The 16,361-nt window shown below is 43.0% G+C and overlaps 1 protein-coding gene across 3 annotated transcripts; it reads left to right on the top strand.

Moving 5' to 3' along the window:
* The first annotated feature begins 1,217 nt into the window (after window positions 1-1,217).
* Window positions 1,218-15,309, top strand: csgalnact2 (chondroitin sulfate N-acetylgalactosaminyltransferase 2). 3 transcript variants are annotated; one of them, XM_041866969.2, is made up of 9 exons: window positions 1,218-1,351; window positions 1,628-1,746; window positions 1,908-2,898; window positions 3,147-3,363; window positions 3,453-3,554; window positions 3,711-3,889; window positions 10,928-11,022; window positions 14,710-14,791; window positions 14,888-15,309. In XM_041866969.2, the coding sequence occupies exons 3-9, from the start codon at window positions 2,247-2,249 to the stop codon at window positions 15,178-15,180; spliced, it is 1,620 nt and encodes a 539-aa protein (XP_041722903.1). In that variant the 5' UTR covers window positions 1,218-1,351; window positions 1,628-1,746; window positions 1,908-2,246; the 3' UTR covers window positions 15,181-15,309. The 3 variants fall into 3 exon arrangements, 2 of the variants coding, with proteins under 2 accessions (XP_041722903.1, XP_041722904.1); XR_005997559.1 differs by lacking the exons at window positions 14,710-14,791; window positions 14,888-15,309 and adding an exon at window positions 4,194-4,287 and having other exon boundaries at window positions 10,928-11,006; XM_041866970.2 differs by lacking the exon at window positions 1,628-1,746.
* Window positions 15,310-16,361: the final 1,052 nt, after the last annotated feature.

Raw genomic sequence — 16,361 nt, 5'->3', positions numbered from 1 at the left:
TTGGTCTTTACCAAATAGGGCTATCTCCCCCCTACCTTGTCACAACACAACTGATTGGCTCAAACACATTAAGAAGGAAATAAATTAAGAAGGCACACCTGTTAATTGAAATGCATTCCAGGTGACAACCTCATGAAGCTGGTTGAGAGAATGCCAAGAGTGTGCAAAGCTGTCATTAAGACAAAGGGTGGCTATTTGAAAAATCTCAAATCTCAAATATATTTTGATTTGTTTAACACTTTTTTGATTGCTACATGATTCCATGTATGTTATTTCATAGTTTTGATGTCTTCTCTATTATTCTACAATGTAAAACATTGTATAAAATTAAGAAAAACCCTTGAATGAGTAGGTGTGTCCAAACTTTTGACTGGTAGTGTAGTTTTCATTGGAGGAGGGCAGGAAGGGAGGTCTCAATTCAAGATGAGTCTAACATGAACATCAACTCTCCATGTCAACTTCCTAGACCTAAACCATGGTGATGAGGCAAAGGAACTATTAGACAGAACATGTGTGCAGCAAAACTGTATTATCATGAGACTGCACAATATACAATTATTTTAGGGGATGAAAAAATGGTTATGTGCCATATTGAACTCCTTGATTTGCCCAGTCAGAATGAGATTTTGCTTTTAATGACAGAGTCCTATCCAAGCATTTAATAAAGGATATTGGCTTGTTATTCAGTCATTCAGCCATTATCTATAGAATAACATGACCTGAAATACTGAACTTGCTGCCCAGTACTAGAGGTTATAGCATCCCTTCATGTAACAACTATTTTTGTTGGAGTAGATGAATGCACACCTTAAATACTCCAAGAGATGATTTTGTTTATAAACTGTACAAACAAGAACACAATTGTTTCAGACCTTATGATGAGTGAAAAATACTTTAACACATTTTATCACCCCAAAGTCTAAGTTTGTGAGATTTATTTTCAGATATTAAAATTGACCTGGATGGGAATGGGAAATACGGCACCATCTAATGCACTTTTATTACACTTTGAATAAACTTTAATGCTTGAGTGGTCTTTTATTAATTGGTGATCATGTTATATGTCTTTCACTTGTGTTTTAAAAAGTCATTTTTATGAAATGTTGTTCTTTTTTGTAGCCAATGGCAAAGAATTCGCCTATTCCTCTCTGGAAAGATATATGAACTTTTATCTTGAAGTAGCTACAGAAACTCTTTTGCCGGAAGTACAGTTTTTTCGATCAGTGCACTTCACTCCATGGCGTTGTTTAGAAGAATCCCCTTTGATCCACTTTACTCTGTGGCGTTGTTTAGAAGAATCCCTTTTGATGCTACTGCTTTTTAGTCCTCGCACGGAGAGCTGAATATCTGGGTAAGTATTTGCACAAATATTATTTACTGTTCAAAGCAAATATTTCTCGATATATAGCTAGCTAGCTACACAATCGTTCGAACCGGCTCAAAGCAAGCCGTTGTTTACACCCCACGTATCTAACGTTAGGTGTTAGCTAGCTTCCCAGCCATCCAACTCTCTGGTTCCCTTTGTAGCTTGGTTGCTACAGTAGTTACCCAGCCACAAGCTCATTAGCTCGGCTAACGTTGTTGTCGTTTTATAGCTTGTTGGCTAACGTTAGCAGTCTTCCTACAGGTAACAGTAACAGAAGCAGACAGGCATTGCTGGACAAAGCCCTCAGATCCAGTCTTGAATAAACATCACATTGAGGGGAAGTGGTTCAGGGGAAAGTCTATTCTAGTTAGCTCATCTACGTAAGTAAAATATGAAATTCAAGTTCCTCTTTAAGTCATAGCTAGGTCAACAGTGCATTTATTGCACCAACATTTCCTTTCTTGCATAATTTGTTGACACCATCTGAATAATGTAACATGAATGAACAATGATTGCAGAATGATTGCTTTTTCATCTAAAGGTTCTAAATTACACACTGATGGAAGAAATGCAAATGGATTCCACTCACAATGTAACACCTGCAAGATAACGGTCACATTGCAATCATCAAATAAGACGCACCAGAGGTGTTCCTGACTTTATCTGAATAATGTGACATGAATGAACAAAGTAGCTTTTTATAGCTGCACTCGAACAAACGTCCACCTTGTTGTTAATTTAACTTGTTAATTAGAGAGGACTTTTTAACATTCCTAGAATATGCATTGGACCTAATTCTGTCCAGCTTGAGGTAGATTTACCTGACGTGAAAGGGAATGCAGAGTGCAGACTCGTCGCCCATAGACTGCATGCGAGCGTGATGCCTAGGCGAAGCTTGCCGCTGCAGGGACGGATGCGCTGGCTGTTCCTGGGGCTCTTCCTGCTGCTGGTCATCCTCCTCTTTGCTTACTTGCTAGAGTGCACTCCCCCAGCTGACGTCAGCCTGGTCCTGCCTGGCTTGGGAGGGGAGTCCTATGGGAAGGAGTACTACCAGGCCCTGCTGCAAGAGCAGGAGGAGCACCAGCTCAGCCGCGCCTCCAGCCTCAAGCGGCAGATCGCCCAGCTCAAGCATGAGCTCCAGGAGATGAGTGAGAAGCTCAAGGTCCTGGAGGACAGAAAAGAAGGCCCCGGGGTCCAGGGGCTGGCTGAGACCAAGGACCAGGTGCCTGGGGATCTCCTCGAGTTCCTCCACTCCCAGATCGACAAAGCCGAGGTGAACACGGGAGCGCGGCTGCCCAGCGAGTATGCCCTGGTCCCCTTCGAGAGCTTCACCTCTAGTAAGGTGTATCAGCTGGAGATGGGGCTGACCAGGCACCCAGAGGAGAAGCCTGTGCGGAAGGACCGCAGGGACGAGCTGGTGGAGGTCATCGAGGCGGCCCTGGACGTCATAAACAACCCTGACGAGGAGGATGGCCAGGAGGATGATGTGCCCATGCAGAGGCAGACTTACACTGAGAGCCACTTTACTGAGGGTAAGAGAGTTATACTGGGGTAATGTATAACAGTGGTTCTCAACCTGATCCTGATGATAAGTTGACCAATTTTAATGTGCTAGTGCTGCCAAATATCTGGAGGGGCTGAGGGCCAGCATGGGAACTCCTAATGCAGATCACTATCTGCTTGTTTCATGGCTGCAAAAAATGATGTAATCTTGCCTTTAAAGTTGAACAATATTTGTTCCCTATGTTTGACAAAGCTGTGTTTACCCTTATGTGGGCAGGGCTATACAGAACAGAACGGGACAAAGGCACACTCTACGAGCTCTTCTTTGCAAAAGAGGACTCTGACAATGTCCGCCACGTTACTCTTTTCCGTCCATTCGGTCCTTTAATGAAAGTCAGGAGCACGTCTGTAGAAACGTCCGGAGTCATCATCAATATCATTGTGCCTTTGGCGGGCAGAACAGATGCGTTCTCACAGTTCCTACACAACTTCAGGTCAGTGGTGGTGAGTCATGTGAAAATGGCAATATGCAGCCTATGCCTAGTATTTGTAAAGATTGTGTTACGTTTTTTTGTGATTTCAGGGACGTTTGCATAAAACACGATAGGGGAGTGCATCTTACGGTGGTCTACTTTGGACAAGAGGGCTTACGAGAGGTGAAGTCTTATTTGGAAAAAATGTCCAGGTTTGTTTTGTCTTTTAATATGAATGAAAGGATTTATGATGTGCTTTTGATAGGATTTTACTGCTGTATATCTGTCACTTGTCCATATGTTATTTTCTAGTCTAGACATTTCGTGCTCAAACAACAGACAACTGAAATTACATTGTTAATTTGTAGGGAGGAGAGCTTTTCCAACTACACCCTTATCCCAGTGGACGAGGAGTTTTCCAGGGGCAGGGGTCTGGACATCGGAGCCCGCTCCTGGAAGAAGGGTGACGTATTGATGTTCTTCTGTGATGTGGATATCTACTTCACACTGGGCTATCTCAACAACTGCCTTCTTCACACCACTCCAAGTAGGTGCCTTCTATCAAAACATTGTAACCTACACATTCCTGTTTCCTATGGATGTAACGATTCACCGATACGCATCGGTCCCCGATTCAAATGTTTGAGATATGACTGCGGCCGCGGCCGCGGACCCGAAACTGATCCAAATTTGGCAAGCATCGGTCAGAAAATCGATTCAAACGTTACGAATCAGTGATTTTATTTTATGTTGCTCATATTACTTTCTACCTGCTGAAAATACCTCATATTTTGTGACAACTGTGCATCCTGTCCTTCAGTGTCGAACTAAGCATGCAATTGTGTTGACAGTCAAGTCATTTTGCATGCCGAACAACCTCAGGGAATATCAGTAGCCTGGTCAAACTGCGCACAGTGCCCAGCTTCGTGTGCTGACCAACGTGAGGTAGGTGGCCTATTCCTGATCTTGCACATCTGCGAGGCACCTTCAGCGTTCAAATGCTAAAATGGCTTACACGACATCAGGCTTTAATAGTTGCGTGACAACCTATGTAATTTGCTTGGTTATTGTTATCTATGCGCTGTTGAAAATGGTGTTTTACTGGAATAAAAGTAAACTACCGGAGACACAACTCTCATCTGGTTATAGGCTACCTGCTGAACGGGGCTTAACAATATATTTTATTTAGATTGTTCAGGTTCACCATCAGCATTTTTAGATAGGGTAAAGTAGATCATTTCATAACGAGGACAGCAATCACTTTGCGAGGCGCACTACATGGCCAAATTGGGAAGAGAAAAGAAGCTCACTAAAAACTTCCAAACGATCAAAACCATTCGGTTTTGAGATGGGGGTGAAATCCAAAGTTTTGCTGAATATTCATTGGCTATGTCATAGCTAATTTGTAAACGATAAATATTGATACATTACTAGCGCAAACACTTAATCTGCAAAAATGACAAGTTAATTAGTGAGTGATGGTGATTTCAGAACCAAAGTGGGGGACAAAAAACATATGCTACATTGCCCCCCCCCAATCTGATTGTGGTAGTGCGGTGGTAGATACCTACAGTGGCTTACGAAAGTATTTACCCCCCCTTCGCATTTTTCCTATTTTGTTGCCTTACAACCTGGAATTAAAATGGATTTTTGGTGGGTTTGTATGTCTCAATAAGCTTGGCACATCTAGCCACTGGGATTTTTGCCCATTCTTCAAGGCAAAACTGCTCCAGCTCCTTCAAGTTGGATGGGTTCCGTTGGTGTACAGAAATCTTTAAGTCAATTGGATTGAGGTCTGGGCTTTGACTAGGCCATTTAAATGTTTCCCCTTAAACCACTCGAGTGTTGCTTTAGCAGTATGCTTAGGGTCATTGTCCTGCTGGAAGGTGAACCTCCGTCCCAGTCTCAAATCTCTGGAAGACTGAAACAGGTTTCCCTCACGAATTTCCCTGTATTTAGCGCCATCCATCATTCCTTCAATTCTGACCAGTTTCCCAGTCCCTGCCGATGGAAAAACATCCCCACAGCATGATGCTGCCATCACCATGCTTCACTGTGTAAAATAACCAAATACTTTTTTTCCCCACTGTGTGTGTATAAATATATATATATATATATATATATATATATATATATATATATATATATATACACACACACACACACACACACACACACACACACACACACACACAGTGGGGGAAAAAAGTATTTAGTCAGCCACCAATTGTGCAAGTTCTCCCACTTAAAAAGATGAGAGAGGCCTGTAATTTTCATCATAGGTACACGTCAACTATGACAGACAAAAGGAGAAGAAAAAAAATCCAGAAAATCACATTGTAGGATTTTTAATGAATTTATTTGCAAATTATGGTGGAAAATAAGTATTTGGTCAATAACAAGTTTCTCAATACTTTGTTATATACCCTTTGTTGGCAATGACACAGGTCAAACGTTTTCTGTAAGTCTTCACAAGGTTTTCACACACTGTTGCTGATATTTTGGCCCATTCCTCCATGCAGATCTCCTCCTAGAGCAGTGATGTTTTGGGGCTGTCGCTGGGCAACACGGACTTTCAACTCCCTCCAAAGATTTTCTATGGGGTTGAGATCTGGAGACTGGCTAGGCCACTCCAGGACCTTGAAATGCTTCTTACGAAGCCACTCCTTCGTTGCCCGGGCGGTGTGTTTGGGATCATTGTCATGCTGAAAGACCCAGCCACGTTTCATCTTCAATGCCCTTGCTGATGGAAGGAGGTTTTCACTCAAAATCTCACGATACATGACCCCATTCATTCTTTCCTTTACACGGATCAGTCGTCCTGGTCCCTTTGCAGAAAAACAGCCCCAAAGCATAATGTTTCCACCCCCATGCTTCACAGTAGGTATGGTGTTCTTTTGGATGCAACTCAGCATTCTTTGTCCTCCAAACACGACGAGTTGAGTTTTTACCAAAAAGTTATATTTTGGTTTCATCTGACCATATGACATTCTCCCAATCCTCTTCTGGATCATCCAAATGCACTCTAGCAAACTTCAGACGGGCCTGGACATGTACTGGCTTAAGCAGGGGGACACGTCTGGCACTGCAGGATTTGAGTCCCTGGCGGCGTAGTGTGTTACTGATGGTAGGCTTTGTTACTTTGGTCCCAGCTCTCTGCAGGTCATTCACTAGGTCCCCCGTGTGGTTCTGGGATTTTTGCTCACCGTTCTTGTGATCATTTTGACCCCACGGGGTGAGATCTTGCGTGGAGCCCCAGATCGAGGGAGATTATCAGTGGTCTTGTATGTCTTCCATTTTTCAAAATTTGTCTGTCATAGTTGACGTGTACCTATGATGAAAATTACAGGCCTCTCTCATCTTTTTAAGTGGGAGAACTTGCACAATTGGTGGCTGACTAAATACTTTTTTTCCCCACTGTGTGTGTGTGTGTGTGTGTGTATGTATATATATATATATATATATATATATATATATATATATATATATATATATATATATATATATATATATATATATATATATATACACACAGTGGGGAGAACAAGTATTTGATACACTGCCGATTTTGCAGGTTGTCCTACTTACAAAGCATGTAGAGGTCTGTAATTTTTATCATAGGTACACTTCAACTGTGAGAGACGGAATCTAAAACAAAAATCCAGAAATTCACATTGTATGATTTTTAAGTAATTAATTTGCATTTTATTGCGTAACATAAGTATTTGATCACCTACCAACCAGTAAGAATTCCGGCTCTCACAGACCTGTTCGTTTTTCTTTAAGAAGCCCTCCTGTTCTCCACTCATTACCTGTATTAACTGCACCTATTTGAACTCATTACCTGTATAAAAGACACCTGTCCACACACTCAATCAAACAGACACCAACCTCTCCACAATGGCCAAGACCAGAGAGCTGTGTAAGGACATCAGGGATAAAATTGTAGACCTGCACAAGGCTGGGATGGGTTACAGGACAATAGGCAAGCAGCTTGGTGAGAAGGCAACAACTGTTGGCGCAATTATTAGAAAATGGAAGAAGTTCAAGATGACGGTCAATCACCCTCGGTCTGGGGCTCCATGCAAGATCTCACCTCGTGGGGCATCAATGATCATGAGGAAGGTGAGGGATCAGCCCAGAACTACACGGCAGGACCTGGTCAATGACCTGAAGAGAGCTGGGACCACAGTCTCAAAGAAAACCATTAGTAACACACTACGCCGTCATGGATTAAAATCCTGCAGTGCACGCAAGGTCCCCCTGCTCAAGCCAGCACATGTCCAGGCCCGTCTGAAGTTTGCCAATGACCATCTGGATGATCCAGAGGAGGAATGGGAGAAGGTCATGTGGTCTGATGAGACAAAAATAGAGCTTTATGGTCTAAACTCCACTCGCCGTGTTTGGAGGAAGAAGAAGGATGAGTACAACCCCAAGAACACCATCCCAACCGTGAAGCATGGAGGTGGAAACATCATTCTTTGGGGATGCTTTTCTGCAAAGGGGACAGGACGACTGCACCGTATTGAGGGGAGGATGGATGGGGCCATGTATCGCGAGCTCTTGGCCAATAACCTCCTTCCCTCAGTAAGAGCATTGAAGATGGGTCGTGGCTGGGTCTTCCAGCATGACAACGACCCGGAACACACAGCCAGGGCAACTAAGGAGTGGCTCCGTAAGAAGCATCTCAAGGTCCTGGAGTGGCCTAGCCAGTCTCCAGACCTGAACCCAATAGAAAATCTTTGGAGGGAGCTGAAAGTCCGTATTGCCCAGCGACAGCCCCGAGACCTGAAGGATCTGGAGAAGGTCTGTATGGAGGAGTGGGCCAAAATCCCTGCTGCAGTGTGTGCAAACCTGGTCAAGACCTACAGGAAACATATGATCTCTGTAATTGCAAACATAGGTTTCTGTACCAAATATTAAGTTCTGCTTTTCTGATGTATGAAATACTTATGTCATGCAATAAAATGCAAATTAATTACTTAAAAATCATACAATGTGATTTTCTGGATTTTTGTTTTAGATTACGTCTCTCACAGTTGAAGTGTACCTATGATCAAAATGACAGACCTCTACATGCTTTGTAAGTAGGAAAACCTGCAAAATCAGCAGTGTATCAAATACTTGTTCTCCCCACTGTATATATATATATATTTATACAGAGATCATGTGACAGATCATGTGACACTTAGATTGCAGGTGGACTTTATTTAACTAATTATGTGACTTCTGAAGGTAATTGGTTGCACCAGATCTTATTTAGGGGCTTCATAGCAAAGGGGGTGAATACATATGCACGCACCACTTTTCCGTTATTTATGTTTTAGAATTTTTTGAAACAAGATATTTTTTTAACTTCACCAATTTTGACTATTTTGTGTATGTCCATTTACATGAAATCCAAATAAAAATCCATTTAAATTATAGGTTGTAATGCAACAAAATAGGAAAAACGCCAAGGGGGATGAATACTTCTGCAAGGCACTGTAGTCTCCCTTATGGCTCAGATCAGGTGCCTACATAGTACATATACCATAGACATACATCATTTACGCTCACAAACACACACACAGAAGTCAGCTCAAACAGATCCAGCTAAGAGACCCAGCTCATGAGCTCCATCAGCAGCATATTTGAACTTAGAAAGGAAAATGAATGTGTTTATGCAACAAATGTTAGTGCATGGAATCGTATCGAACAGAATCGCATCGTTTCGTTTTCTAATCAAATCAAAATGCACTGAATCGTTTCAAATTAAAACGTATTGTTCCTGTATCGTATCGGAGCCCATGTATCTACAGTGCATTCGGAAAGTATTCAGACCCCTTGACTTTTTCCACATTTTGTTACGTTACAGCCTTATTCTAAAATTGATTCAATTGTTTTTTTCCCTCATCAATCTACACACAATACCCAATAATGTCAAAGCAAAAACAGGTTTTTAGAAATGTTTGCAAATGTATTAAAAATTATCACATTTACATAAGTATTCAGACCCTTAACTTAGTACTTTGTTGAAGCACCTTTGGCAGCGATTACAGCCTCGAGTCTTCTTGGGTATGATGCTACAAGCTTGGCACACATGTATTTGGGGAGTTTCTCCCATTCTTCTCTGCAGATCCTCTCAAGCACTTGTCAGGTTGGATGGGGAGCGTCGCTGCACAGCTATTTTCAGGTCTCTCCAGAGATGTTAGATCGGCTTCAAGTCTGGGCTCTGGCTGGGCCACTCAAGGACATTCAGAGACTTGTCCCGAAGCCACTCCTGTGTTGTCTTGGCTGTGTGCTTAGGTTCGTTGTCCTGTTGGAAGGTGAACCTTCGCCCCAGTCTGAGGTCCTGAGCGCTCTGAAACAGGTTTTCATCAAGGATCTCTCTGTACTTTGCTCCGTTCATCTTTCCCTCGATCCTGAAAAGTGTCACAGTCCCTGCCGCTGAAAAACATCCCCACAGCATGATGCTGCCACCACCATGCTTCACCGTAGGGATGGTGCCAGGTTTCCTCCAGACGTGATGCTTGGCATTCAAGCCAAAGAATTCAATATTGGTTTCATCAGAACAGAGAATCTTGTTTGTCATGTTCTGAGAGTCCTTCAGGTGCCTTTTGCAAACTCCAAGCGTACTGTCATGTGCCTTTTACTGAGGAGTGGCTTCTGTCTGGCCACTCTGGCATAAAGCCCTGATTGATGGAGTGCTGCAGAGATGGTTGCCTGTCTGGAAGGTTCTCCCATCTCCACAGAGGAACTCTGGAGCTCTGTCGGGGTGACCATCAGGTTCTTGGTCACCTCCCTGACCAAGGCTCTTCTCCCCCGATCCCGATTGCTCAGTTTGGCCGGGCGGCCAGCTCTAGGAAGAGTCTTGATGGTTCCAAACTTCTTCCATTTAATAATGATGGAGGCCACTGTGTTCTTGGGGACCTTCAATGCTGCAGACATTTTTTGGTGCCCTTCCCCAGATTTGTGCCTCGACACAATCCTGCCTCGGAGCTCTGTGGATAATTCCTTTGACCTCATGGCTTGGTTTTTGCGCTGACATGCACTGTCAACTGTGGGACCTTATATAGACAGGTGTGTCCCTTTCCAAATCATGTCCAATCAATTGAATTTACCACAGGTGGACTCCAATTGAATTGTAGAAACATCTAAAGGAAGATCAATGGAAACAGGATGCACCTGAGCTCAATTTCGAGTGTCATAGCAAAGGGTCTGAATACTTATGTAAATAAGGTATTTCAGTTTTTTTATTTGTAATAAACTTGCGAAAGTTTCTAAACACCTGTTTTCGCTTTGTCATTATGGGGTATTGTGTGTAGATTAATCAATTTTAGAATAAGGCTGTAACGTAACAAAATGTGGAAAAGGGGAAGGGGTCTGAAATACTTTCCGAATACACTGTAGATACGTATCGAATCGTCTTGAAAGGGAAGGATGCACATCCCTACTGTTTCCTTCCTTCAAATTCTTTGGGGTTTTTCATGAGTACTGGCAGTATGTGACTTGTCTTTTTTCTAAATGTGTACTATTGGCATTTTGCATGTAATTTGTACCAAAATATATTTCAACCCCTCCCTCTTATGTTTTCTTCTTGTAGACAAGAGAGTCTTTTATCCGGTGGTTTTCAGTTTGTATAATCCTGCCATAGTCTATGGAAATCTGGAGCTGGCTCCCCCCATTGAAAGTCAACTTGTAAGTACCTTTAAAAATGCTTGACCAAAAAAATATATACACTACCGGTCAAACGTTTTAGAACACTTACTCATTCCAGGGTTTTTCTTTATTTTACTATTTTCTACATTGTAGAATAATAGTGAAGACATAAAAACTATGAAATAACACATATAGAATCATGTAGTAACCAAAAAAAGTTTTAAACAAATCAGAATATATTTTATATTTGAGATTCTTCAAATAGCCACCCTTTGCCTTGATGACAGCTTTGCACACTCTTGGCATTCTCTAAACCAGCTTCACTTGGAATGCTTTTCCAACAGTCTTGAAGGAGTTCCCACATATGCTCAGCACTTGTTGGCTGCTTTTCCTTCACTCTGCGGTCCGACTCATCCCAAACCATCTCAATTGGTTGAGGTCGGGGGATTGTGGTGGCCAGGTCATCTGATGCAGCACTCCATCACTCTCCTTCTTGGTAAGGTACCCCTTACACAGCCTGGAGGTGTGTTGGGTCATTGTCCTGTTGAAAAACAAATGATAGTCCCACTAAGCCCAAACCAGATGGGATGGCATATCGCTGCAGAATGCTGTGGTAGCCATGCTGGTTAAGTGTGCCTTGAATTCTAAATTAATCACAGACAGTGTCACCAGCAAAGCACCCCCACACCATAACACCTCCTCCGTGCTTTACTGTGGGAAATACACATGCGGAGATCATCCGTTCACCCACACCTCGTCTCACAAAGACACGGCGGGTGGAACCAAAAATCTCCAATTTGGACCCCAGACCAAAGGATAGATTTCCACCGGTCTAATGTCCATTGCTCGTATTTCTTGGCCCAAGCAAGTCTCTTCTTCTTATTGGTGTCCTTTAGTAGTGGTTTCTTTGCAGCAATTTGACCATGAAGGCCTGATTCATGCAGTCTCCTCTGAACAGTTGATGTTGAGATGTGTCAGTGACTTGAACTCTGTGAAGCATTTATTTGGCCTGTAATTTCTGAGGCTGGTAACGCTAATGAACTTATCCTCTGCAGCAGAGGTAACTCTGGGTCTTCCATCCTTGTAGCGGTCCTCATGAGCGCTTGATGGTTTTTGCGACTGCACTTTCAAAGTTCTTGAAACGTTCCGTATTGACTGACCTTCATGTCTTAAAGTAATGATGGACTGTCGTTTCTCTTTGCTTATTTGAGCTGTTCTTGCCATAATATGGACTTGGTCTTTTACCAAATAGGGCGATCTTCTGTATACCACCCGCCCTACCTTGTCACAACACAACTGATTGGCTGAAAAGCATTAAGAAGGAAAGAAATTCCACAAATTAACTTTTAAGAAGGCACACCTGTTAATTGAAATGCATTCCAGGTGACTACCTCATGAAGCTGGTTGAGAGAATACCAAGCGTGTGCAAAGCTGTCATCAAGGCAAAGGGTGGCTATTTGAAGAATCTCAAATATAAAATATATTTTGATTTGTTTAACATTTTTTGGTTACTACATGATTCCATATGTGTTATTTCATAGTATTAATGTCTTCACTAATATTCTACAATGTAGAAAATAGTAAAAATGAAGAAAAACCCATGAATGAGTAGGTGTTCTAAAACTTTTGATCGGTAGTGTATATACACTACATGACCAAAAGTATGTGGACACCTGCTTGTCGAACATCTAATTCCAAAATCATGAGCATTAATATGGAGTTGGTCACCCCCTTTGCTTCTATAACAGCCTCCACTCTTCTGGGAAGGCTTTCCACTAGATGTCAACAATGCTGCAGGGACTTGCTTCAATTCAGCCAGAAGAGCATTAGTGAGGTTGGGCGATTAGGCCTGGCTCGCAGTCGGCGTTCTAATTCATCCCAAAGGTGTTCGATGGGTTTGAGGTCAGGGCTCTGTGCAGGCCAGTCAAGTTCTTCCACACCGATCTCGACAAACCATTTCTGTATGGACCTCGCTTTGTGCTCAGGGCCATTGTCATGCTGAAGCAGGAAAGTGCCTTCCCCAAACTGTTGCCATGTCATTGTTTGCGGTAAGATTTCCCGTCACTGGAACTAAGGGGCCTAGCCCGAACCATGAAAAACTGCCCCACTCCATTATTCCTCCTCCACCAAACTTTACAGTTTGCACTATGTATTCGGGCAGGTAGTGTTCTCCTGGCATCCGCCAAACCCAGATTCATCTGTCGGACTGCCAGATGGTGAAGCGTGATTCATCACTCCAGAGAATGCGTTTCCACTGCTCCACTGGCGGCAAGCTTTACACCACTCCAGCCAATGCTTGGCATTGCTCATGGTGATCGTAGGCTTGTGTGTGGCTGCTCAGCCTTGGAAACACATTTCATGAAGCTCCCGACGAACAGTTCTTGTGACGACGTTGCTTCCAGAGGCAGTTTGGAACTCTGTAGTGAGTGTTGCAACCGAGGACAGACGATTTTTATGCGCTTCAGCACTCAGTGATCCCGTTCAAATCAAATGTTATTTGCCACATGCGCCGAATACAACAGGTGTAGACATTACCGTGAAATGCTTACTTACAGCCCTTAACCGACAATGCATTTATTTTTAATAAAAAGTAAAATAAAACATCAAAAAAGTGTTGAGAGAAAAAAATATCAGAAGTAAAATAAAATAACAGTAGGGAGGCTATATACACGGGGGTACCGGTGCAGAGTCAATGTGCGGGGGCACTGGCTAGTTGAGGTAATATGTACATGTGGGTAGAGTTAAAGTGACTATGCATAAATAATAAACAGAGTACCAGCAGCGTAAAAAGATGGGGTGGGGGGCAGTGCAAATAGTCCGGGTAGCTGTTCAGGAGTCTTATGGCTTGGGGGTAGAAGCTGTTGAGAAGCCTTTTGGACCTAGACTTTGCGCTCCGGTACCGCTTGCTGTGCGGTAGCAGAGAGAACAGTCTATGACTAGGGTGGCTGGAGTCTTTGACAATTTTGAGGGCCTTCCTCTGACACCGCCTGGTATAGAGGTCCTGGATGGCAGGAAGCTTGGCCCCAGTACTGGGCCGTACGCACTACCCTCTGTAGTGCCGTGCGGTCGGAGGCCGAGCAGTTGCCATACCAGGCGGTGATGCAACCAGTCAGGATGCTCTCTGGTGCAGCTGTATAACTTTTTTTGGGAGGATCTGAGGACCCATGCCAAATCTTTTCAGTCTCCTGAGGGGGAATAGGCTTTGTCGTGCCCTCTTCACGACTGTCTTGGTGTGTTTGGACCATGATAGTTTGTTGGTGATGTGGACACCAAGGAACTTGAAGCTCTCAACCTGTTCCACTACAGCCCCGTCGATGAGAATGGGGGCGTGCTTCTGTGAGCTTGTGTGGCCTACCACTTCGCAGCTGAGCTGTTGTTGCTCCTAGACGTTTCCACTTCACAATAATAGCACTTACAGGGAGGGAGCAGCTAGCAGGGCAGAAATTTGACAAACTGACTTGTTGGAAAGGTGGCATCCCTATGACAGTGCCACGTTGAAAGTCACTGAGCTCTTCAGTAAGGCCATTCTACTGCCAATGTTTGTCTATGGAGATTGCATGGCGGTGTGCTCGATTTTATACACCTGTCAGCAACGGGTGTGTCTGAAATAGCCGACTCCACTAATTTGAAGGGGTGTCCACATACTTTTGTATATATAGTATATTTAATTGTAACTCAATGTTTACATTAGTCGACTTGCCAATGTCAAGTGTTCTTTCCGTATAGATTCACAAGAAAGATGCTGGATTCTGGAGAGATTTTGGCTTTGGAATGACTTGTCAGTACCGCTCGGACTTCCTCAATATAGGTAAGCCGTGTTAACCGAGAAGTATTGCTACGGTGTTGTGTGCTTTCTATGTGTTTATACTGTGACATTTCTATAAGCAAGAGGTCTTCTTTCTAGGAGGTTTTGACCTGGAAGTGAAAGGTTGGGGTGTGGAAGATGTCCACTTGTACAGGAAGTACCTGCGGAGCGACCTGATCGTGACGCGTACGCCAGTATCCGGCCTCTTCCACCTGTGGCACGAGAAGCAGTGTGCAGACGAGCTGACTCCAGAACAGTATCGCATGTGCATCCAGTCCAAAGCCATGAATGAGGCATCCCACTCTCACCTGGGCATACTGGTGTTCCGTGAGGAGATCGAGAATCACCTCCGCAAGCAGGCCTATAAGACCCAGGGCAAAACTGAAGACTGAATTATGCCTTTTCGCTAGGCGGCCATCTTAGGTACTCTGCATCAGAACTCCTCGCTTTTTTTAAAGAAACAAATACAAGAACTGAGGTCCTCTGTAGCTCAGCTGGTAGAGCACGGCGCTTGTAACGCCAAGGTAGTGGGTTCGATCCCCGGGACCACCCATACACAAAAATGTATGCACGCATGACTGTAAGTCGCTTTGGATAAAAGCGTCTGCTAAATGGCATATTATTATTATTATTATTATTATTATTACACTCATGTTGTTACTAACATGATTAAAATGCACTATACAGAAGAAGACCTGTTTACACAAAATCCTGTTATATTTCACAGATCAGCTAAAGACACGTATGGGAATGTACAAAAAATGTACTTAATGTGAAGCGTCAACTTAAACATTTCAAAAGACTGAGAATGACACTACCTGCGTCAACACAAAAAGACTGATGGAACGTCTTTGCCTTAACTTGATAATAACTTCAATGTCCTTAATGTCCTTGCCCGTGAGGTCAATGGACAGTGTTCTTCTTTTTTAAAAATGTATCGCTACAATAGCTCTACTGCCATAGTTGTATTTATTTATAATAATGTCAAGATTGATTTAAAGTTGTACAGTGATAAAAAATTAAGGGACCTTTATGTTTGAATAGGCTTTGTTGAAAGGTGAAAATAAGTCAGAGGCAGTGTTTATCAGCATCGAAGAAGATGATTTATCCTATCGGTTTTAATTTGTTTATTTGGGAAATGTACCAAAATATACAGATCGGACTGGATTGTGACTGAAGATGCATCACAGTATTAAACTTACCTTTCATTAAGTTGAACCTTGCAGCCACTCAATGCCAATGCTCAATGATGTGGTCAATCTTCAATGGAATAATGTATAAATCATTATTTCTTATATAGAATGTTTTTCAGCGACGGATTACGACGTACTTTGTCTAAATATGTGCCTATTAGCTGGAGAGGAGGATATTACAGATGCTAACTAGCCCTCCCCCTGAGGCCATTGATACAGTTATGAGACTTGGTGTTCTTCAATCTGTATCGCTGAAGCGTTACAGATTGCGTGATAGAAAGGTCATTTCCGATTGAGCCGACATATGCAGCGTATACAGTGAATGCCGTCTCCGCTAACGCGGGGGAAATTGCCTTCAATCACAATGTAACACTGAACTT

This window comes from Coregonus clupeaformis, chromosome 37, assembly GCF_020615455.1.
Source record: "Coregonus clupeaformis isolate EN_2021a chromosome 37, ASM2061545v1, whole genome shotgun sequence".
NCBI classification, from domain to species: Eukaryota; Metazoa; Chordata; class Actinopteri; order Salmoniformes; family Salmonidae; genus Coregonus; species Coregonus clupeaformis.
Note: the sequence above shows the minus strand (reverse complement) of the source record. Positions and strands in the feature narration are given on the sequence as shown.

What these genes read in the sequence shown, in the direction of transcription:
- csgalnact2 (XM_041866970.2), top strand. Translation starts at nt 2,247, where the DNA reads ATGCCTAGGCGAAGCTTGCCGCTGCAGGGACGGATGCGCTGGCTGTTC. An exon ending in CCCCCATTGAAAGTCAACTT is followed by an intron (nt 11,023 to 14,709) that starts GTAAGTACCTTT and finishes CTTTCCGTATAG; the next exon opens with ATTCACAAGAAAGATGCTGG. An exon ending in CTCGGACTTCCTCAATATAG is followed by an intron (nt 14,792 to 14,887) that starts GTAAGCCGTGTT and finishes TCTTCTTTCTAG; the next exon opens with GAGGTTTTGACCTGGAAGTG.